Source organism: Capra hircus, chromosome 4 (genome assembly GCF_001704415.2).
Source record: "Capra hircus breed San Clemente chromosome 4, ASM170441v1, whole genome shotgun sequence".
NCBI lineage: Eukaryota > Metazoa > Chordata > Mammalia > Artiodactyla > Bovidae > Capra > Capra hircus.
The window spans coordinates 7,716,486-7,741,617 of record NC_030811.1 but is presented as its reverse complement, the minus strand read 5'-3'; the positions used below and the strand labels follow the sequence as shown (position 1 = coordinate 7,741,617).

At 42.2% G+C, this 25,132-nt stretch overlaps 1 protein-coding gene across 1 annotated transcript; it reads right to left on the bottom strand.

Moving 5' to 3' along the window:
- On the bottom strand, positions 4,433-11,146 carry LOC102168236 (GTPase IMAP family member 4). The gene is made up of 4 exons (XM_005679581.3): positions 10,893-11,146; positions 10,168-10,267; positions 8,804-8,857; positions 4,433-6,208 (listed from the first exon to the last, which is right to left on the bottom strand). The coding sequence occupies exons 3-4, from the start codon at positions 8,841-8,843 to the stop codon at positions 5,289-5,291; spliced, it is 960 nt and encodes a 319-aa protein (XP_005679638.2). The 5' UTR covers positions 8,844-8,857; positions 10,168-10,267; positions 10,893-11,146; the 3' UTR covers positions 4,433-5,288.

Genomic DNA, 25,132 nt, shown 5'->3' with positions numbered 1-25,132 from the left:
TGTCAATGAGCTCTTTTAGCTGTGCTTAGTCGCCCAGCATTTCACATGATGTTAGCCACCCAGCATTTTGCATGATGTACCCTGCATATCAGTTAAATAAGCAGGGTGACAAGATACAGCCTTGATGTACTCCTTTCCCAATTTGGAACCAGTCTGTTGTTCCATGTCCAGTTCTAACTGTTGCTTCAAGATTGCTGGGAGCAATATCAATAACCTCAGATATGCAGATGACACTACCCTTATGGCAGAAAGTGAAGAGGAACTAAAGAGCCTCTTGATGAAAGTGAAAGAGGAGAGTTAAAAAACTTGTTTAAAACTCAACATTCAAAAAACAAAGATCATGGCATCCAGTCCCATCACTTTACAGCAAACAGATGGCGAAACAATGTGAACAGTGATGGAATTTATTTTTTGGGCTCCCAAATCACTGCAGATGGTGACTGCAGCCATGAAATTAAAAGATGCTTCCTCCTTGGAAGAAAAGCTATAACACTGGGATAACCCAGAGGGATGGTACGTGGAGGGAGGTGGGAGGGGGGTTGAGGAATGGGAACTTATGTACACCAGTGGCAGATTCATGTTAATGTATGGCAAAACCAATACAGTATTGTAAAGTAAAAAAATAAAAAATTAAAAAAACAGAAAAGTGATAACCAACCTAGACAGCATATTAAAAAGCAGATATTACTTTGCTGACAAAGGTCCATCCAGTGAAAGCTTTGGTTTTTCCAGTGGTCATGCATGGATGTGAGAGTTGGATTGTAAAGCAAGCTGAGCACTGAAGAATTGGTGCTTTTGTACTGAGGTGCTGAACAAGACCCTTGAGAGTCCCTTGGACTGCAAGGAGATCCAACCAGTCCATCCTAAAGGAGATCAGTGATAGGTGTTCATTGGAAGGTCTGATGCTGAAGCTGAAACTCCAATACCTGGCCACCTGATGTGAAGAACTGACTCACTGGAAAAGACCCTGTTGCTGGGAAAGATTGAAGGCAGGAGGAGAAGGAGATGACAGAGGATGAGACGGTTGGATGGCATCACTGACTCGATGGACATGAGTTTGAGCAAACGTCAGAGGTTGATGGTGGACAGGGAAGCCTGACAGGCTGCAGTACATGGGATTGCAAAGAGTTGGAGACGACTGAGCAAATGAACTGAAATGACCGGCTGAATGCCTAGTTTATAGTCTGGAAATGACTTACTACACAGCATCAGTAAATTGGTAAAAAAAAAAAAAAAAAAAAAAGAAAAAGTCAGACACCAGAGAGGGAGACTCTTATGCAGCATTAATTATATATATATATATATATATATATATATATATACATATACATATTTATATATGTGTGTTTGTATATATTGGAGAGGGGCATGGTCACCCACTCCAGTATTCTTGCCTGGAGAATCTTCATGGACAGAAGAGCCTGATGGGCTACGGTCTAAGGGGTCCCAAAGAGAAATCGGACATGACTGAGTGACTAAACACACATACAGGTGTGTGTGTGTGTGTGTGTGTGTGTGTGTGTGTGTGTGTGTGTATACATATATAGTTGTTCAGTTGCTCGGTCATGTCCGACTCTTTGCCACCCATGGACTACAGCATGCCAGGCTTCCCTGTCCTTCACCATCTCCTGGAGCTTGCTCAAACTCATGTCCATTGAGTTAATGATGCCATCCAAACATCTCATCCTTTGTTGTTCCTTTCTCCTCCTGCCTTCAGTCTTTCCCAGCACCAGGGTCTTTTGTAATGAGTCAGTTCTTCACAACAGGTAACCAAAGTATTGGACCTTCAGCTTCAGCATCAGTCCTTCCAAAGAATATTCAGGCTGTTTTCCTTTAGGTTTGACTGATGTGATCTCTGTGCAGTCCAAGGGTCTCTCAAGAGTCTTCTCCAACACCACAGCTCAAAAGCATCAGTTCTTCAGCAATCAGCCTTCTTTATAGTCCAACTCTCACATCCATACATGACTACTGAAAAACCCATAGCTTTCAGTATACAGACTTTTGCTGGCAAAGTGATATCTTTGCTGTTTAATACACTGTCTAGATTTGTCATACCTTTCCTTCCATGGAGCAAGCATCTTCTAATTTCATGGCTGCAGTCATCATCCACAGTAATTCTGGAGCCCAAGAAAAGAAAATGTGTCACTGTTTCTACTTTTTCCCTTTCTACTTGTGATGAAGTGATGGGACCAGATACCATGATCTTTGTTTTTTGAATGTTGAGTTTTAGGCCAGGTTTTTCACTCTCCTCTTTTACCCTCATCAAGAGGCTCTTTAGTTCCTCTTCGATTTCTGGCATAAGGGTGGCATCATCTGTGTATCTGAGGTGATTGATATTTCTCCTCGCAATCTTGATTCCAGCTTGTGCTTCATCCAGTCTGGCATTTCTCATGATGTTCTCTGCATATAAGTTAAGTAAACAGGGTGACAATATACAGCCTTGTCATACTCGTTTCCCAATTTTGAATCAGTCTGTTGTTCCATGCAAGGTTCTAACTGCTGCTTCTTGACCTGCAAACAGATTTCTCAGGAGACAGGTGAGGATGTCTGGTATTCCCAACTCTTGAAGATCACAGTTTGTTGTGATCCACACAGTCAAAGGCTTCACCATAGTCAATGAAGCAGAATTAGATGTTTTTCTTGAATTCCCTTGCTTTCTCTATGATCTAATGGATGTTGGCAATTCTATATCTGGTTCCTCTGCTTTTTGTAACCCCAGCATGGAAATTGTAAATGTTATTATATATATATATGTTTTTTAAAAGTCACATTCCTTAAGTATCAGGGAAGGGAGCCAAGTCCTTGGTAATTAGTAAAGCTAGTGGAGGTGATGGAATTTCAGCTGAACTCTTTAAAATCCTGAAAGATGATGCTGTTAAAGTGCTGCACTCAGTGTGCCAGTGTGGAAAACTCAGCAATTGCCACAGGATTGGGAAAGGTCAGTTTTCATTCTAGTCCCAAAGAAAGCCAGTGCCAAAGTATTGTGAATAATTACATTGAATACATGTCAATCCAGTCTTGGTTGTGTCTCAGGGACTTTAAAACTGCACATTCTTATAACAAAACAAGTATTCATATGCCCATGTTCAGATTATTTTGATGAAATGATTAAAGTAATGAGATGGGAAATAAATAGCAGAATGATTTTCTTTGTCTCATTTACAGCATTAACCTGGGATGCAAGAATAAGAATAATTGAAAGTATTTATACTGAAAATTACCACTGCAGCTAGCTTGTTTTTTTTTTTTTTTCATCTTAAGCCTGAATTTAATTTTCTTTGAGGAGTATATGTGCTTCTTTGGTTGAATATTTGCTTGTGGAAAGTTGTAATACAAAGCATATTAAATTCACACATAAGAATTTTGACTGAAATGCTGATGATGAAAACTATAGAGACCAAGTCCTCCCACATTCTGCAGAGTGAAATGGAATTTGTCCTCTCAGAGTGACCACCTCTGCAGGAGTCCTGTGCTTCTTTGCCAGGTGCTTCTCATATCCTTGGGCCTTTGCTAACTTCCCTGGTGGCTCCGTTGGTAAAGTGTCTGCCTACAATGTGGGAGACCTGGGTTCAATCCCTGGGTTGAGAAGATCCTCTGGAGAAGGAAATGCAACCCACTCCAGTACTCTTGCCTGGAAAATCCCATGGACGGAGAAGCGTGGTAGACTACAGTCCTTGGGGTCACAAAGAGTCGGACATGACTGAGCGACTTCACTTCACTTTAGGGACTGAACAACAACAGCAGTAGTTTCTTTCCAATAGTATGTTAGTTTCTACTGTACAGCAAAGTGAGGCAGCTATAGATAGATAGCAGCTATATTAAAGGTCCAGTCCTATATGTTTGGGGGAAATCAGGGCAAGGCACATGTCCCTGTTTTGGACAGAATGGGTTAGGGCATGAAGAAGATGATTTTAAGATGACCAAGGAAGGAGAGTTGGCATAGGTCACATGTGACCTCCAGATCATGTTGGAAGAACATGGAAATGTGCTTGGGGAAAGCCTACACATTACTAGGTGAAGAGGACCCATTGGAAGAGGAGAAAAGGGACAGAGATGTCTCTATTTTATCCATAGATTTAAAAGAATTTTTGCAGCAGGAAAGCCACAAAGGTCTCAGAAACCTTGGTTACACATAATTTCTACCAGTACATAATGATGAATCCAAGGAGAATGTAGACTGACTGACAGAGGGGTTGAAAATGTTGCTCAAACCTTCTGGGGGAAAAAGGGGAGGGGAGATGTCTGGAGGGTGGACCAAGTCTACACCAAAATCATCTTGAACTTTTACAAAAACTGAAATTCATCCCTGTGGTTTTTTTTTTTTTGACATTTTAATCTTCTTTATTTAAAAAATATATATTTTTTTAAAATTTAATTTTATTATTATTATTTTTTTTACTTTACAATATTTATCCCTGTGTTCTTAGAAGGACTAGTGGTGCTTTCCAAGAAGAAAAATAGATTCCAGTTTGGACAAATATGAGAGAACAGAAAAGTTTTATTAAAATAACAATAAGCAAATAATATATCTGCATGGGGCAGTTGTTAGTTTCACAGGAAAAGGAGAAAGAGGACTGATTATTCAGCAAGCTGGTTGTTATTGGTCAAAGCTTTCCTACAGATACATCTGAATACACCAGGCATTATTCTCTGATCTGTTGAATATCTTTTGAACCTTTTGGCATTTCAGGTAGTTGAGTTCTGAAAGATCTATTTGCCAGAGAACTCTTTGTTCATAATGGTCAGTTGATAAGGAACACTTTGAAGCCTTCAGTAAAATTATAAGTGAACAAATTTCCATTCATCTAGAAAGATGTCTATCAGTATCTACTTCTGTAAGCTTAACTAATGGGAAGAATTGATCTTTCTAATAAACTATAAGGGTAAGATGATCAGCGCCGTCTAAAGACAAAATAAGAGAAAAACCTGTAGGGGAAGATCAACCACCAATCTAGAAAGAATCTAGAGGAGAAATCTTTTCTAGGGATAAAGAGAGAAAGCTCGGGGTCATCTTCTTTGGTCTCCTGCATTCCCTGTCTTGGTGTCTCTGAGAAAGAATTCACAAATTAGGGAGCATCTTTCTGCTCCCTAATACTTTCTGCTTCGGAGTTTCACAAGTTGAGAATTTATCCCTTCCCTGTTAAATCAATCAAACATATACCAATTATCAATAGTGAACTTACTCTCTTTAGCCCTGACAGTCTCAGAGAAAAAGGAGAATGCTCTGAGTTACATGAGGAAGGACCACCCGAAAATATGTAGGAAATATAGACAGATTTTCATGAAGTTTAATCCTTAAACAGAGAGAAGACATGGGAAGCAACCTCTAACAACTTAAAGATGAATTCAAATATCTCATTCTGACTCAAAACATCATCTCTGGCTGTTTGCTGCCTTGAATCCCAGTAAGCTTCCCTTTCTGCCAATTCCCTTTCCATTTTCACCTTCCGTTTTTGCTGTTCTAGTTCATCCTTCAGCTTTCTGATTTCCTCTTCGAACTCCTGTTTTATCTGAGCTTTTGCTCTCTCAAGCTCTTCTCTGTAATTTTCTTGTAACACTTGGGTTTGCTTCTGAATCTCCTCCTCGGTCTTCTGATACCGGCTATTCGTGTAGTATCTCCCCTTGCACTTGTTCACCACATCCTGGACCAGGGCCAGCAGCTGCTCCCTCTGGTCCTCCTGCTCAGCTCCTGTGGCCTTGTTGTTGAAAACACAGTAGCGACCTCTGAACTTGCGAATCAGCTCTTGGATGGCTGTAGGAGCTTGCTTTAAGTAATCACGGAAATCCATGCCTTCTAAGTCATCTTTCCGGGTGAATAAGAGAATCATGTGTTCCCTAGCTCTCTCTCCAAACATCGTCAGGATCTTCTCTGTGGCTTTCTGGTCTTCGGGTGTGTAACGGCCCAGTGGGATGACCAGGAGCAGAGCGTGAGGCCCTGGGGAGGTCAGCACCATGCAGCGGGTAATCTCCTTGACAGTCTCAGCATCTGGGGCCTCCGTGTCAAAGAGGCCAGGTGTGTCCACGACAACAACTTCTCTCCCCTTCCAGGTGCCGCTTCCTTTCTTACAGTGCTTGGTGATGGATACAGCAGAAAAGATAGATGGAAACACTTTCTCTCCGAGGATGCTGTTTCCTGTTGCGCTTTTTCCTGCCCCAGTCTTACCCACTAAGATAAGTCTCAGCTGGGAATCTCCAGGGTTTACAAGACCTGGAACATCAGGAAACAAAAGTCTCAGTGTTAGAATCTCCCCTGCAAGGCTCTCACCCACTGAATAAATATTCAACCCTGAATATTCATTGGAAGGACTGATGCTGAAGCTGAAGCTCCAATACTTTGGCCACCTGATGCAAAGAGCAGACTCACTGGAAAAGATTCTGATGCTGGGAAAGGTTGAAGGCAAAAGGAGAAGGGGGTGGCAGAGGATAAAATGGCTAGACAGCATCACCAAACCAATGGACATGAATTTGAGCAAACTCCAGAAGAGAGTGGAGGACAGAGGAACCTGGCAAGCTGCACTCCATGGGCATGACTTAGCAACTGAACAACAATAACAACAGATATTTTTCAGGATCCCTTTCAGCTTCTTACTCTGACCTTGTGGAAGCAAACAGCTCATAGAGGAGGAAACAATGTGATTAAGAAGAGGACTCTGAGTTGCTACCAGTAGCTGTTCTTCATAAGATAGGAGGTAACACAAAATTGACTATGCATATTCGACTTCCTAGGAAAGTTGAAAGTTAATATCAGAGCAGTAGAGCACAGCAATTGAAACCTGAATTTAAACACCAAATCATCTACCAGCTCTTTCTGTGCTGGTATTCAGCAAGTCTCTGCATATCTCTGCAATGTGTCTATAAAGTCAAAGTCCTCTGGATTTGTCAGGCATAGACCCAGGACCAGAGGGAGGGCAATTGACAATCACAAGTGTAAGCCTGTTTTCTGAGAAGGCAGACCTTGCTGGGTGACCCTTGAGCTTAAGGGTCTGATTCCTGCATCAGGAATCCTATGTTATATCTACCCATTTCTGCTTTGAGACAATGCCTACATTATCCCACATACAACATCATAGACAATGTTACCAACTCCAGTTTATTTTCAGAGCTATCACCATTCACCCAGGTCCTCAGACTAGAAAGCTAGGAGTCACCCTTGACTCCCTTCTTTCCCCACTTTCCAGATCCAACCCATCAGCATATTCTCTTGGCCCCAGATCTGTTCGCCTGTCTCTGTTTTGAAGATTATCATTCCAGTCCAGATTCCATCACCACCCCTGCCTCAGCAGTCTCCTAACAGGTGTCTCCACTTCTTCTTTGTCCCTTTCAGTCTATTCTGTGAGGTGGGCTAATCTTTAAAAAATATCAATCAAACAGAACCAGGAACTTGCAGAAACCCCTCCTATGATGTCCATAAAATCTGTGGACACAGATTTATCACCCACACACTTTCTGGTGAAGTGTTTGCTGATCCCTGAATCCCTAAGGCAGAGTTTTCCCCATTTGAGAACTGGAATCCCAGGATAAAAAAAGTAAATTTCCCAGTGCTACAAATACTGGATATGGGATGGCTAAGATTTATCTAAGAAAAAATGTACATAAGAATTCAGAGTATTCTTAATAGTTGGCCTCACAATAGAAGCTCCAACCTAAGGAGGTCCCAGGGCATTGGCTGACTTTAGAGACAGGCTGTAGGAAATTCATGGCCCAGCAGTAAAAGGGCACCAAGGCCAGTGCCAACAAAGCAACTATTGACTAATGCTGATAACGAATGGATGGCTTCCTCTGAAGATGGCAGCCATAGACATGAAGGAGTCCATCTCTGCACTTGTGCCTCTTGGGAAGGTGGATTCTCAGCTCCTCTCATCAGGATGCTGAGTCTGTTTCTCCAACCCTTCAGTCTGACTGGGCCATGTGACTTGTTTTGGATCATAGGATCATGGAAACATGGTTAAGCAGAGAATCCAAAAAGACGGACGTATTATGCTTTGCCTTCTCTTTCTGATTTTTGGAACCCTACACCTGCCCTGGACTAGCCTACTTGATGAGGGACACAAGGCCCTGTCACCCTGTCTGCCTGGTTGACCCAGAGCTTGCTGACCACCAGACGCGTCTGTGAGGCCACCCAAGATTATTGTGTTGCATCCTGAACCACCAGCCGAGCACCCACACATGAGTCAGTCTGGCTGAGATTAGCCAGGTTGGTCCAGACCCAGGCATGGCCCAAATGAGTGACCCTCAAAATTAAGAGCCACGTAAATCGTTGCTGTTTCAAGTTCCTAAATTGTGGGATGATTTGCTAAACCAGCAAAAGCTCAAATGATAGAATCTATTCCTAGGATAAAGAGGTAGAGGGAGGGTTAGATGAGAAATGGAGTGATCAGTCTGTTGACTTTGTTGGTTAGAGTGAGGCCCCTGGGAGCAGGGAAATTAGGGGCCTGAATGAGGCATTGATCACCCCCATGTTCCTCCTTCCCAGTACTCTCGGGCTGAAGAGAGGGGCAGAGAAACCACCTGGGAGTCCACAACCCCTGATCTAGTGTGCCCACATGGTAGGAAGTAACAAAGAAGAAATCTCATCAAGCCCGGGAGCAGTCAGGGTATTGGAACTCTCCTTCTGCTCGCTGTTAAGCTATATCACAAGGAGGATGCAGAGAGGGTGGAGAGAATGAGAGAGCAGAGCAAATGAAGGGAAACTGAGAAATGTGGTTGAAGACGTTTTGCTCTTGTACATGTTGGCTGGATGACAGGGCAGGAGAGTCCCAGCCCTCCCTCGAAGCCTGGCTGCCCTCCTCAAGCAGCCTCTCACCGTGGCTGGTCCTGGGTGCGCTGAGGTACTGGGCTGCCATTGTGGTTTGGATTCCTGGGAATAGACAGGCAGAACTATGTTATGTCAGGGAAATGCAGAACAAACCAGGAACATCGACCTCCTGTAAACAACACTTTCCCTTTCTTCATAAACTTGCTACTTGATCTCTCCTCTCTTTCTCAATACTTCTTAATTCTGATTTCAGTCTCATTTTCAGACTGCCAAACTTCTTTACACAGATGTTAGTGCTTTAAGTGCTTTCTTGGCACTGGTTCTGGGTGCCCTTTTCTCCTCTATTCAGTGAATTATTGCTCTGAATGCCATTTATATGTAGTCTGCAGCCTGGACCCTTCCCACAGTTCCAACCTTTTCTATCCCATTCAAATTCTCCATTTGGCAATTTTATGGGCATCTCAAACTGATTTGGACAAAATGAAACCCTGACCTCCATCTCCAGCCTTGTTCGCATTTCAGTAAATGACATCATGAAATGGCTCATGCAGAATCTTGGGGTCATCTCTAAAACACTTCTTTCCTCACTCACAGTCCATCACCAAATCCTATAGATTTTTGTTCCCCAAATGAAAAATTATCCATTTCTCCCCATCTCCATGTGAATCCAATCCTATCGTTTGATTGCAATGTATTAGGCTCCCAGATGATACTGTATCTTCAATCCCTCCTCAACTCAATAGTCAGATGCCTTTATAAAATTTATAATTGAAGGATAATTGCTTTACAGTATTGTGTTTGTTTCTACCAAACATCAACATGAATCAGTCTTAGGTTTACCCATGCTCGCTCGAACTTGAACATCTCTCCCACCTCCCTCTGCATCCCGTCCCTCTAGGTTGTTACTGAGTCCCGGTTTGAGGTCCCTGAGTCGTACAGCAAAGTCCCACTGGCTTCCTATTTTACATATGGTAATGTATATTTCCATGTTACTCTCTCTGTACGTAGTCATATGCCTTTTTGATATTTGTTTTTTTTCCTCTTGTTTAGATCTTCTAATGAATTGCTTTGTTTTTGATTTTTCAAATAGTTGAAAGCCCTTGGAATTGTCCCAAAGGCCTTGTACAATCAATTTCTCCCTCTCTTTCAAAAAGTTTTCATCATACTGGCCTCCTCAGTGTTTCCCGAATCCTCTAAGCTCCCTCCAGCTCCTAGACCTTTGAGGAGCACTTCCCCCTCTCTGGAGCACTCCCACCCCCACCCAATGGCCAACTGGTTTCTGTTCAGCCCTGAGGCCTCAGTGTTTTGTTATTTCTCCAGAGGGGTCTCTCCACCCACATCACCAACCAAGAAGACAGGTTTGGTGTGGAGTTTGTTCTAACCATACCCAAGAGTTTCTATAGAATACATACCAAGATAGGAAGTTGTTTGATTTTTTTTTTTCACTCTATCCTTGTAGACTGCTAGCTTTGTGATGGTGAACCTTCTGTGTCTTGCATATGCCCTTATTCCCTAGGAAAAAAGCACAGTATCCGACAAAGCATGGATCTCAAAAAATATTTGTTCAATAAATGAATTGATTAAAACCCCCCCACTGTTTCTTGCCTCCTCTGTGACTAAGCTTTATGTCTTGCTTGCTTCTGGCTGTGAAAAAATTTATCTTTTCCTTAGTAACAACACATTGCTCTTGAAACATGGCATTACATTTCAGATGTTTTCTTCCATCACTACATACTAAGGTTGGGCAACGGAGAAAGCCATTTGAAGAATTCTTAGCAGAGCAGATTTTAACTAGAGCAGGCTGAAAATGCTATTTGTTAAAGACAGAGTCGTCTGATAGGAATGCATCAAATACAAAAATTGAAACACTTTCTTTTGAAAGTCGATTAGGAATAAGAGTAGGAAATAGCTTCTTATAAACTGGGAAGTGAAATCACAGAATTCTAAAGAATAAGCTTTGTTCGCAAAGTTGATGTTGGTTGTGAGCATTAGGAGAAGGAGTAAGATACCAGAAAAAGTAGCACACAAGGTTTGGGTTATGTCTTAAAGTCTACAGTCCAGTCTGTGGACTCTGTCTTCAGCATTCTTAAATGCTGTTCTGTTTATCCAAATTCAGATATAAAACCAGAGGACTGACCTTCTCTACACACTGACACTGGATGGCTGAATTCTCCTCCTACTGTAAGGAACAAGCATCAGTTGGTCCCCTGCTTTTCCTGAATGGTAGACAGTAACATGGGTTGGTGTCTTCCTCCTCCTGTCTTCTAAAAGCTTCTTGTCATGATCGGCTCAACAAGCAGTGTTTCAGAAAGTGTGATATGGCGAGAGAATGAGAAACGAGACACAAGAATTCAGAGAAAAGTGAGGATCAAAGGACCAACACGGCTCCAAGGTGAAGGTGCCGAACTGAATCCAAGCCAGCTTAATTATACTTTCAGACGTGAATGAAAGAATATGTGGGGAGTTAAACTGTAACTCATGTGGCCTTCAGGGCCAAAGAACAAAATGATCATTAACCACTGAGTAGTTAGGAAACAGTAAGCAATAACAACTATGGATGGAGGTTCGTGACATTGAACTGGAGACAGGAATCAAGACCATCACCAAGATAAAGAAATTCAGAAGAGCAAAATGGCTGTCTGAGGAGGCCTTACAAATAGCTATGAAAAGAAGCTAAGCAAAAAGCAAAGGTGAAAAGGAAAGATATACCCATTTGAAAGCAGAGTTCCAAAGAATTGCAAGGAGAGATAAGAAAGTCTTCCTCAGTGATCAATGTAAAGAAATAGAGGAAAACAATAGAATGGGAAAGACTAGAGATCTCTTCAAGAAAATTCTAGATACCAAGGGAAGATTTCACGCAAAGATGGCCTCAATAAAGAACAGAAATGGTAGGGACCTAAAAGAATCAGGAGATATTAAGAAGAGGTGGAAAGAATACACAGAAGAACTACAAAAAAGATCTTCACCGCCCAGATAATCATGATGGTGTGATCACTCACCTAGAGCCAGACATCCAGAATGTGAAGTCAAATGGGCCTTAGGAAGCATCACTGAGAACAAAGCTAGTGGAGGTGATGGAATTCCAGTTGAGCTATTTCAAATCCTGGAAAATGATGCTGTTAAAGTGCTGTACTCAATATGCCAGCAAATTTGGAAAACTCAGCAGTGGCCATATGTCAGGGGATGTTTAACTTTAAGGAGTCCAATATGTTACACTTTTCTTCCTTTGTGTGCCAGGATTCTCTTGTTTCTTATCAGTTTCTATTCTGGGAATGAGTAGAGCTGCACACAGTTCTCAGGACTGAGATCATGGGAAAGGGTACCTGCTTGGATTCCTTTCAGTAGCTCCCTTCAGTGACTCTTTTCAGTGTCAGAAACCTTGTATGTATTAGACTATCCATTTTGTTGCAATTGATGGAATTGCATCCTTTGTAATGGCTGAGTAATCACTTTACTAAAGATATATAGTCCTTCATTTCTGCTAATAAAATACTCTTGCTCCACTAGAGACTTGGGTCCCCCATGTCCTTCTTTCTGTCTTCATTCTCTTTGGAGCATGGAAATCTGCCAAGCTCACTCTCTTATCTGGGCTTTCAAGACTTCCTTGAGAGGACTCACTGTGCCTTCGTGAGTGGTACAAATCCTGTGCATAGGCTTTATTGGTTTTCCACGTAACCCTGGAGATACTGCTCTCACTCTCTCTCCTTTTCCCTCTTTCTTTTCATTGACTCTGGTGCACCAGGCTCCAGTCTGTAAACAAGACCACAGCCACAGGACTGGAAAAGGTCACTTTTCATTTCAATCCCAAAGAAACACAATGCCAGAGAATGCTCAAACTACCGCACAGTTGCATTCATCTCACAAACTAGTAAAGTAATGCTCAATTTTCTCCAAGCCAGGCTTCAGCAATACGTGAACCGTGAAATTCCAGATGTTCAAGCTGGTTTTAGAAAAGGGAGAGGAACAAGAGATCAAATTGCCAACATCTGCTGGATCATCAAAAAAGCAAAGGTGTTCCAGAAAAACATCGATTTCTGCTTTATTGACTATGCCAAAGCCTTTGACTGTGAGGATCACAATAAACTGTGGAAAAGTCTGAAAGAGATGGGAATACCAGACCACCTGACCTGGAAAGTGAAGAAAATCCAGCACAGGGGAAGGCCCATCATGCTGGAAACCGGGACTGCTGCTGCTAAGTCACTTCAGTCGTGCCCGACTCTGTGCGACCCCATAGATGGCAGCCCACCAGGCTCCCCCATCCCTGGGATTCTCCAGGCAAGAATACTGGAGTGGGTTGCCATTTCCTTCTCCAATGCATGAAAGTGAAAAGTGAAAGTGAAGGTTTCTCAAGTGCCCCTTGAGAAACCTTTATGCAGTTCAGGAAGCAACAGTCAGAACTGGACATGGAACAACAGACTGGTTTCAAATAGGAAAAGCAGTATTTCAGGGCTGTATATTGTCACCCTACTTATTTAACGTCTATGCAGACTACATCATGAGATATGCTGGGCTGGAGGAAGCACAAGCTGGAATCAAGATTGCTTGGAGAAATATCAATAACCTCAGACATGCAGATGACACCACCCTTATGGCAGAAAGTGAAGAACTAAATAGCCTCTTGATGGAAGTGAAAGACAAGAGTGAAAAAGTTGGGTTAAAGCTCAACATTCAGAAAATGAAGATCATGGCATCTGGTCCCATCACTTCATGGCAAATAGATGGGGAAACAGTGGAAACCATGGCTGACTTTATTTTTCTGGGCTCCAAAATCACTGCAGATGGTGATTACAGCCATGAAATTAAAGATGCTTACTCCTTGGAAGGAAAGTTATGACCAACCTAGACATTATATTCAAAAGCAGAGACATTACTTTTCCACGAAGGTCTGTTTAGTCAAGGCTATGGTTTTTCCAGTGGTCATGTATGGATATGATAGTTGGTCTATAAAGAAAGCTGAGTGCAGAAGAATTGATGCTTTTGAAGAGTGGTGTTGGAGAAGACTCTTGAGAGTCCCTTGGCCTGCAAGGAGACCCAACCAGTCCATCTTAAAGGAGATCAGTCCTGGGTGTTCATTGGTACGACTGATGTTGAAGCTGAAACTCCAATACTTTGGCCACCTGATGGAAATAACTGACTCATTTGAAAATATTCTGATGCTGGGAAAGATTGAGGGCAGGAATAGAAAGGGACGACAGAGGATGAATTGATTGGATAGCATCACCGACTCAATGGACATGGGTTTCGGTGGACTCTGGGAGTTGGTGATGGACAGGGAGGCCTGGCATGGTGTGGTTCATGGGGTTGCAAGGAGTGGGACACTACTGAGTGACAGAACTGAACTAAAGACTAACATTCTTATCTATAGATTTTCCACCAGACACGTAAAAGATGTGACTCTGAGACAGCAGTTGGGAAACAGTCTGGGGTCGATTTTCCAACCCCAGGATCATATCATGTTTTCAAGATTATGAACTATTCCCTCTGGATTGTTCCAAGAGTCATGCCTTATAGCATCCAGTTTATCAATAATTATAAATTTCTCTTATGGCCCTTGCCAGGGCCTGCTTTGCTTTTGTTCTTCCCATCTCCTGCATCTCCCCCTTTATGATTTTGCACGTGGCGAGAAATGGCGAGGGATGCTAGTTGCTGTTGTTGGCTTCGCTGTCTCTTGATCATTCTTCTCCAGACTATACAGAAACACAAACACGTAATTAATAGCACTCCCATAACCAGAGCAATTCTGTATCCAAATGTCTTGATCTGTTTTAAGGGATTAAGAGAAGAAAGATTATCAGCAACAGTATCAAGAAAATCTAATCCAGAAATTACATCAAGATGTTTATTAAAAGCTTTTAGTTTATCTTGTAGATCTTGAATATCTACAGAAATATTACCTTGGTTCAATAGGTGTTGCTTAACTTTATCCCAGTTGAATTGTGTCTTATTATATTTGAAAGCCATTACACAAAAGGAAGTATAGTTCCAATCACATCTTAATCTCACCTGTTTTTGTAAACTGATGAATTGACCTGCTAATAAAATAACAGATTGTTAAAGGTTGGCCACTTGGGAGGCTGACTTTCCATCAATTTTTTCTTGAGTGGTCCAAAGGACATGGGCATCTTTATGCCATTTTTGTACAAAATGAACTGTTTGTACAGATTTATGAAGAGCCATTCTGGCAATGGCTGCCATAGTGGTAATAGCGATAATGCTTAAGATGGCAGCAATGAGCAACCCCAAAACACGTTTAACACATTTAAGATTATTCAATATTACTTCAATAACATATAATGTAGGGCTTTCCTGCCAAGGTCATTGTAAATCAACTGGAACTCATATGCCAGTTCTGGTTTTAAGAATGTAAATACTCTGCCAACTTTCATCAAAAGAAACGGTATTATTTACACATGTATAAAATGAACAGTTAATACATGCTCCGTTCAGTTCAGTTCAGTCGCTCAGTCGTGTCCGACTCTTTGCGACCCCATGAATCGCAGCACGCCAGGCCTCCCTGTCCATCAACAACTCCCAAAGTTCACTCAGACTCACGTCCATAGAGTCAGTGATGCCATCCAGCCACCTCATCCTCTGTCGTCCCCTTCTCCCCCTGCCCCCAATCCCTCCCAGCATCAGAGTCTTTTCCAATGAGTCAACGCTTCGCATGAGGTGGCCAAAGTACTGGAGTTTCAGCTTTAGCATCATTCCTTCCAAAGAAATCCCAGGGCTGATCTCCTTCAGAATGGACTGGTTGGATCTCCTTGCAGTCCAAGGGACTCTCAAGAGTCTTCTCCAACACCACAGTTCAAAAGCATCAATTCTTCGGTGCTCAGCTTTCTTCAGAGTCCAACTCTCACATCCATACATGACCACAGGAAAAACCATAGCCTTGACTAGAAGGACCTTAGTTGGCAAAGCAATGTCTCTGCTTGTGAATATGCTATCTAGTTTGATCATAACTTTTCTTCCAAGGAGTAAGCATCTTTTAATTTCATGGCTGCAGTCACCATCCACAGTGATTCTGGAGCCCCCACAAATAAAGTCTGACACTGTTTCCACTGTTTTCCCATTTATTTGCCATGAAGTGATGGGACCGGATGCCATTATCTTTGTTTTCTGAATGTTGAGCTATACGCCAACTTTTTCACTCTCCTCCACTTTCACTTTCATCAAGAGGCTTTTTAGTTCCTTTTCACTTTCTGCCATAAGGGTGGTGCCATCTGCATATCTGAGGTTATTGATATTTCTCCCGGCAATCTTGATTCCAGCTTGTGTTTCTTCCAGTCCAGCATTTCTCATGATGTACTCTGCATAGAAGTTAAATAAGGAGGGTGACAATATACAGCCTTGACGAACTCCTTTTTTTATTTGGAACCAGTCTGTTGTTCCATGTCCAGTTCCAACTGTTGCTTCCTGACCTGCATACAGATTTCTCAAGAGGCAGGTCAGGTGATCTGGTATTCCCATCTCTTTCAGAATTTTCCACAGTTTATTGTGATCCACACACTAACCCAAAATTGGGATCATATTTTGCTGGTCCAATCATGCAAACAAAAGGAATTCTTACATAAGTCTGAATAGTGTGGGTAGAGCTTTTTGTAAAATTAAAGGTAGCTTTTGGGTCATTTAAAATATATTCAGTATATTGTCCCTTCCAAGTGATTAGTTCTTTTAATGCCATGGGCATTTTCCATATTTCATCATAAATAGGACAATGATCTAAACGAGGCTCAGGGGAAGCTAATCCTATAGCATGCCATATGAGGGGTTGACTACCATAAGTACTAATTGCCTTATCATTATTTACCCACGGGTAAGACACTTTAGATTCTATAAGTTTAGGAGTTCCTTGGGGTCCCCAATCGATAATGGAGCCTTCTGCAACATTTAATAATAAGTGACCTTCTGCAACACATCCAGGAACCTCAGGTGGATTCATCATGCTGGAAGTTTCCCCTTTTTCTGAAAACATAAGAGCAGTTACCAGAGGAGGGAAGTGTTATCCTCATTTGATTCTTTGAGAACTGACAACCATTTTTGATATCCTGTTTTAAGACATATACTTCCAAGACCGATACAAATAGGAGTGGCAATCAGAGCCTATGGTATACATATCAATTGACTACCTTCTTCCTTTACAGTCTATTTTAATCTGTCCTGATTTTCCACATTACTGACATCTTATATCTGTCTTTTTATTAGTTTTAGACAATGCTTGAGATAGAAGTTGCATTTTATATGGTTCTGACCCAATATCCTGGCAAACTTTAAGATATTCTTCTACAGGGTCACCTTGTGCTTTGAGAGGCTGAATCACATTTTTGCATTCTGAGTTAGCATTGTCATAAGCAAGAACTTGCATCAGCAAATCTCTCCAACCAGGTTGTGAAACTGTTTTATGTAAATTTTGACGTAACCTGGCAATAAAATCTACATAAGTTTCCCCATTTGATTGTTTAATTTGGGTAAATGAAATTGAGGCTTGTCCGGGTGGGTTTATTCTCTCCCAGGATTTTAAGCATATCATTCTCACTTGAGTGAGTAATTGATGATCAAATTGTAACTGAGCTTGAATGCCAAAATGTGCCTTGCTACCCATTAATTGATCAAGTGTTGTATCAACTGGCGGGTTGGTTGTCACATTTCTGTGAGCTTGTTGATTTGCTTCATCTTGCCAACAGGTCCTAAATTGTAAAAATTCTGAGGTGGATACCAAGTTCTGGCTATCATTTCCCAATCATAAGGAATTAACTGTTCAGCTTGTGAAAGTCCCTGAATTAGTCCCATGGTATAAGGAGGATTGGTTCCATATTGGGTACATGCCTGTTTCATCTCCTCTATGGTTTTAAAAGGTATGGCATTATAACCACAGCGCATTCCTCCTCGGGAGAATTGAGGATCTGGTGGGATTTGAGTTACAGCCACAGGAAGAAACAGGGTCTTCATCCCCCTGCAACTGTGCCATAGAACTCCGTTTTGTACAGTCATCATTTTATTATGACACACAATTATCTGTGGTTTAAAAGCAAATCCATCATCCCAAGAGCTTTCAGGATTGAAGGCGGGGCGGGGTGGGGGGAGGGTGTCGACCATAGTAGCAGTTGGTTAAGTGAGAAAGATCTGTTCTTGACTTCTATCATCTTTTTGGCTCTTGTTTTCCATTTTTATTGGTTGTTTCTCTTCCTCATCACCTATGTTTTCATATAAATTCATTTCCTCCATTTGTTCTTGTATTGTTCTCCAGAATCCCCTGAATCTGAGGTTTCAGATTGCAGGGGTCCTAAAGCTGTGCTAAGATTCCCTACTGGCCATAGGCATAGGAATCTTTTCGCCACTTCGGTAGGCAAGGCTCAGGCAACACGTAACTTCTTGCCATTCCTCATGCCTCAAAGTCCCTTTATCTGGATCTAGCCAGTAGCAATATTTTTCAATGGCAGAAAACAATTGTTTAAAAGAGGTGTGAGATATCTCAACCCCCAAACCTTTTAACAAAGTTTTTAACACTTGCATATAGTCACTATGCTTAGAAGGATTTTGCTCCACTGTTACCCGTTCAGAGAAAAGCAAGGATCAGGGGACCAACACCACTCCAAGGTGGAGGTGCCGAAACTGAATCCAAGCCAGCTTTATTAGACTTTTAGCCGTGAATGAAAGAATATGAAGGGAGTTAAACTGTAACTCATGTGGCCTTCAGGGCCAAAGAACAAAGTGATCATTAACCATGGAGCAATTAGGAAACCATAATCAATAACAGATCAGTAACTAAGACTAATATTCTTATCTAGATTTTCTTCCAGACATGTAAAACATGCGACTCTGAGACGCCAGTTGGGAAACAGTCTTGGGTCGGTTTTCCAACCCCAGGATCATATCTTGTTTTCAAGATTATGAACCGTTCCCTCTGGACTTGTTCCAAGAGTCTCATGCCTTATAGCACCCAGTTCAGTTCAGTTCAGTTCAGTTCAGTCGCTCAGTCGTGTCTGACTCTTTGCGACTCCATAGACCACAGCACGCCAGGCCTCACCATCCATCAGCAAATCCCAGAGTCCACCAAACCCATGTGCATTGGGTCGGTGATGCCATCCAACCATCTCATCCTCTTTCGTCCTCTTCTCCTCCTGCCCTCAATCTTTCCCGGCATCAGGGTCTTTTCAAATGAATCAGCCCTTCACATCAGGTGGCCAAAGTGTTGGAGTTTCAGCTTCAACATCAGTCCTTCTAGTGAACCTCTACGACTGATCTCCTTTAGGATGGACTTGTTGGATCTCCTTGCAGTCCAAGGGACTCTCAAGAGTCTTCTCCAACACCACTCTTCAAAAGCATCAATTCTTTCATGCTCAGCTTTCTTTATAGTGCAATTCTCACATCCATGCATGACCACTGGAAAAACCATAGCCTTGACTAGACAGACCTTTTCCCAAAGTAATGTCTCTGCTTTTTAATATGCTGTTTAGGTTGGTCATAACTTTCCTTCCAAGGAGTAAGCATCTTTTAACTTCTTGGCTGTAATCACCATCTGCAGTGATTTTGGAGCCCAGAAAAATAAAGTCCGTCATGGTTTCCACTGTTTCCCCATCTATTTGCCCATGAAGTGATGGGACCAGATGCTATGATCTTAGTTTTCTGAATGTTGAGCTTTAAGCCAACCTTTTCAGTCTCCTCTTTCACTTTCATCAAGAGGCTCTTTAGTTCTTCTTCACTTTCTGCCATAAGGGTGGTGCCATCTGCATATCTGAGGTTATTGATATTTCTCCCAGCAATCTTGATTCCAGCTTGTGCTTCCTTCAGCCCAGTGTTTTTCATGATGTAGTGTGCATATAAGTTAAATTAGCAGGGTGACAATATACAGCCTTGACGTACTCCTTTTCCTATTTGGAACCAGTCTGTTGTTGCATGTTCAGTTCTGACTTTTGCTTCCTGACCTGCCTACAGATTTCTCAGGATGCAGATCAGGTGGTCTGATATTGCCATCTCTTTAAGAATTTTCTGCAGTTTATTGTGATCTGCACAGTCAAAGGCTTTGGCATAGTCAATAAAGCAGAAATAGATGTTTTTCTGTAACTCTCTTGGTTTTTCAATGATCCAGCAAGTCAATCCTAAAGGAAATCAATTCTGAATAGTCATGAGGGGAACTGATACTGAGATTGAAGTTCAGATACTTTGGCCACCTAATGCAAAGAGCTAACTCATTGAGAAAGACCCTAATGTTGAGAAAGGTTGAAATCAGGAGGAGAAGGGGAAGAGAGAGGATGAGATGGTCGGATGCCATCACAAACTCAATGGAAATGAGTTTGAGCAAGCTCTGGGAATTGGTGATGGACAGGGAAGCCTGGCATGCTGCAATCCATAGGGTTGCAAAGGGTCAGACACCTTTAACGACTGAACAAGAACAACATTTTAAAAAGTTAAAAGTATTTATGAAAAGCAAAACTCATGAGCAGAGCATCTGTTGGAGTGAGATACATAAAAATTTTTTTTTATATTTTGCATTGTAGTATAGCTGATTAAGGAGTGGGAAAGATTTTAAAATATCTTTCTTGTTGGCTCCATAAATCGCAAGTGTTGCTTTTCTTTTGGGAGAGCTCTGCCCATCATGAAAAATGCCTTTCTTTTATTAAAAGAAAGCTGTTTCTCATGAGCTAGATCTGTTATTGAAGTGATTGACATCATGATTATATGTCATAGTGTCCTGAGTGTTGACATCCTTTTAGAACTTAAGTCTAGAAATTCAGAAATGTTAGGTGCTGTTTGTATTTGTCTTTCGTTCATTGTTTGTGGCCAATATTTGCTCTTTCTTTTCAGTCTTATGAATAGTAAAATTTTAAAAAAGCAAACTAAATCTAATAATATGTTCAGTCAGTTAAGTTTAGTCACTCAGTCATGTCCAACTCTTTGCAACCCCATGAATTGCAGCACACCATGCCTCCCTGTCCATCCCCAACTCCTGGAGTTCACTCAAACTCACGTCCATCGAGTCAGTGATGCCATCCAGCCATCTCATCCTCTGTCGTCCCCTCTCCTCCTGCCCCCAATCCCTCCCAGCATCAGAGTCTTTTCCAATGAGTCAACTCTTCCCATGAGGTGGCCAGAATTCTGGAGTTTCAGCTTTAGCATCATTCCTTCCAAAGAACACTCAGGACTGAACTCCTTCAGAATGGACTGGTTGGATCTCCTTGCAGTCCAAGGGACTCTCAAGAGTCTTCTCCAACACCACAGTTCAAAAACATCAATTCTTCGGCGCTCAGCTTTCTTCACAGTCCAACTCCCACATCCATACATGACCACAGGAAAAACCATAGCCTTGGCTAGACGGACCTTTGTTGGTTAAGTAATGTCTCTGCTTGTGAATATGCTATCTAGGTTGGTCATAATTTTCCTTCCAAGGAGTAAGCGTCTTTTAATTTTGGAGCCCCCCAAAATAAAGTCTGACAGTTTCCACTGTTTCCCCATCTATTTTCCATGAAGTGATGGGACCAGATGCCATGATCTTAGTTTTGTGAATGTTGAGCTTTAAGCCAACTTTATCACTCTCCTATTTCACTTTCATCACGAGGCTTTTTAGTTCCCCTTCACTTTCTGCCATAAGGGTGGTGTCATCTGCATATCTGAGGTTATTGATATTTCTCTAGATATTTCTCAAGCAATCTCTTTTTTGTTTTTAAACCAACAGTGCACTTTTAATTAAGGAACCCTAGCTGTGCAGGGGGTGGCAGGGGGTGGTGGTGAGGGGGTTGAATGGAGGGGGGGCTGTTTCCACACAGGAAAGTGTCTCCATGATGGACATGGGGGTCTCTAAAAATAGCCATGCTGACAGCCTAATGGCCCTCAGCATAATCGCTGATGTCGGGAGGTGGTGTCTTGGCATCTGCTCTCTGGCTGAGTGGGAGGCCCTGGAGCCAGGTCAGGAGGATGATCCTGCTGGCAGGGCCAGGGGCAGGTGAGGGCCAGCAGTGTGGGAGGAAGTGAGGCCAGGAGGTTGGGGAGCAGTTCTTAAGGACTTAGAGAAAAGGTGGCCGAAGGGACCAGAAGCTGGGGCAGAACAGCCTTGCAGACAGCAGGAGTCAAGCAATCTTGATTCCAGCTTGTGCTCCTTCCAGCCCAGCGTTTCTCATGATGTACTCTGCATATAAGTTAAATAAGCAGGGTGACAATATACAGCCTTGACGAACTCCTTTTCCTATTTGGAACCAGTCTGTTGTTCCATGTCCAGTTCTAGCTGTTACTTCCTGCCCTGCATATAGGTTTCTCAGGAGGCAGGTCAGGTGGTCTGGTATTCCCATCTCTTTCAGAATTTTCCCCACGCCCAGGGGCAGGGGCAGCGGCCAAGAGGAGCAACTCCACGTCCATGGAGCCGTGGCTGTGTGGGTGCAGGAGGGTCAAGAGGAGCTACTCCACTTTCAAGGTCAGGAGGGGTGGTGGTGAAGAGATACCCCTCGTCCAAAGTAAGGAGCAGTGGCTGTGCTTTACTGGAGCAGCTGTGAAGAGAAACCTGGCATCCAAGGTAAGAGAAACCCAACTAAGATGGTACATGTTGTGAGAGGGCATCAGAGGGCAGACACACTGAAACCAGAATCACAGAAAACTAGTCAATCTAATCACACAGACCACAGCCTTGTCTAACTCAATGAAACCAAGCCATGCCATGTGGGGCCACCAAGATGGGTGGGTCATGGTGGAGAGGTCTGACAGAATGTGGTCCACTGGAGAAGGGAATGGCAAACCACTCAGTATTCTTGCCTTGAGAACCCCATGAATAGTATGAAAAGGCAAAATGATAGGATACTGAAAGAGGAACTCCCCAGGTTGGTAGGTGCCCAATATGCTACTGGAGATCAGTGGAGAAATAACTCCAGAAAGAATGAAGGGATGGAGCCAAAGCAAAAGCAATACCCAGTTGTGGATGTGACTGGTGATAGAAGGAAGGTCCGATGCTGTAAGAGCAATATTGCATAGGAGCCTGGACTGTCAGGTCCATGAATCAAGGTAAACTGGAAGTGGTCAAACAGGAGATGGCAAGAGTGAACATTGACATTCTGGGAATCAGTGAACTAAAATGGACTGGAATTGGTGAATTTAACTCAGATGACCATTATATCTACTGCTGTGGGCAGGAATCCCTTAGAAGAAATGGAGTAGCCATTATGGTCAACAAAAGAGTCCAAAATGCAGTACTTGGATGCAATCTCAAAGACGACAGAATGATCTCTGTTTGTTTCCAAGGGAAACCATTCAATAACACAGTAATCCAAGGCTATGCCCCAACCAGTAATGCTGAAGAAGCTGAAGTTGATCGGTTCTATGAAGACCTACAAGACCTTTTGGTACTAACACCGAAAAAAATGTGTCCTTTTCATCATAGGGGACTGGAAAGCTAAAGTAGAAAGTCAAGAAACACCTGGATTAACAGGCAAATTTGGCCTTGGAATGCAGAATGAACCAGGACAAAGGCTAATAGAGTTTTGCCAAGAGAACGCACTGGTCCTAGCAAACACCCTCTTCCAACAACACAAGAGAAGACTCTACACATGGACATCATCAGATGGTCAATACCAAAATCAGATTGATTATATTCTTTGTGGCCAAAGATGGAGAAGCTCTATACAGTCGGCAAAAATAAGACCAGGAGCTGACTGTGGCTCAGATCATGAACTCTTTATTGCCAAATTCAGACTTAAATTGAAGAAAGTAGGGAAAACCGCTAGACCATTCAGGTATGACCTAAATCAAATCCCTTATGATTATGCAGTGGAAGTGAGAAATAGATTTAAGGGCCTAGATCTGATAGACAAAGTGCCTGATGAACTATGGACTGAGGTTTGTGACATTGTACAGGAGACAGGGATCAAGATCATTCCTATGGAAAAGAAATGCAAAAAAGCAAAATGGCTGTCTGAGGAGTCCTTACAAATAGCTGTGAAAAGAAGAGAAGTGAAAAGCAAAGGAGAAAAGGAAAGATATAGGCATCTGAATGCAGAGTTCCAAAGAATAGCAAGGAGAGATAAGAAAGGTTTCCTCAGTGATCAATGCAAAGAAATAGAGCAAAACAACAGAATGGGAAAGACTAGGGATCTCTTCAAGAAAATTAGAGATACCAAGGAAACATTTCTTGCAAAGATAGGCTCAATAAAGGACAGAAGTGGTATGGACCTAACAGAAGCAGAAGATATTAAGAAGAGGTGCAAGAATACATGGAAGAACTGTACTAAAAAATCTTTAGGACCAAGATAATCATGATGGTGTGATCACTCACCTAGAGTGATCCTGGAATGTGAAGTCAAGTTGACCTTAGAAAGCATCACTATGAACAAAGCTAGTGGAGGTGATGGAATTCCAGGTGACCTATTTAAAATCCTGGATGATGATGGTGTGAAAGTGCTGCACTCAATATGCCAGCCAATTTGGAAAACTCAGCAGTGGCCACAGGACTGGAAAAAGTCAGTTTTCATTCTAATTCCAAAGAAAGGCAATGCCAAAGAATGCTCAAACTACTGCATAATTGAACTTATCTCACACGATAGTAAAGTAGTGCTTAAAATTCTCCTAGCCAGGCTTCAACAATATGTGAACCATGAACTTCCAGATATTTAAGCTGGTTTTAGAAAAGGCAGTGGAACCAGAGATCAAATTGCCAACATCCGCTGAATCATCGAAAAAGCAACAGAGTTCCAGAAAAACATCTATTTGTGCTTTATTGACTATGCCAAAGCCTTTGACTGTGTGGATCACAAGAAACTGTGGAAAATTCTGAAAGAGATGGGAATACCAGACCACCTGACCTGCCTCCTGAGAAACCTATATGCAGGTCAGGAAGCAACAGCTAGAAGTGGACATGGACCAACAGACAGGTTCCAAATAGGAAATGGAGTACGTCAAGGCTGTATATTGTCACCCTGCTTATTTTACTTCTATGCAGAGTACATCATGAGAAACGCTGGGATGGAGGAAGCACAAGCTGAAATCAAGATTGTTGGGAGAAATATCAATAACCTCAGACATGCAGATGACACCACCCTTATGGCAGAAAGTGAAGAGGAAGTAAAAAGCCTCTTGTTGAAAGTGAAAGAGGAGAGTGAAAAAGTTGGTTTAAAGTTCAATGTTCAGAAAATGAAGATCATGGCATCCGGTTCCATCACTTCATGGGAAATAGATGGGGAAACAGTGGAAACAGTGTCAGACTTTATTTTTTGGGGCTCCAAAATCACTGCAGATGGTGATTGCAGCCATGAAATTAAAAGACGCTTACTCCTTGGAAGAAAAGTTATGACCAACCTAGATAGTGTATTCAAAAGCAGAGATATTACTTTGCCAACAAAGTAATAGTCAAGTCTATGGTTTCGTCTAGTCAAGGCTATGGTTTATTCAGTAGTCATATATGGA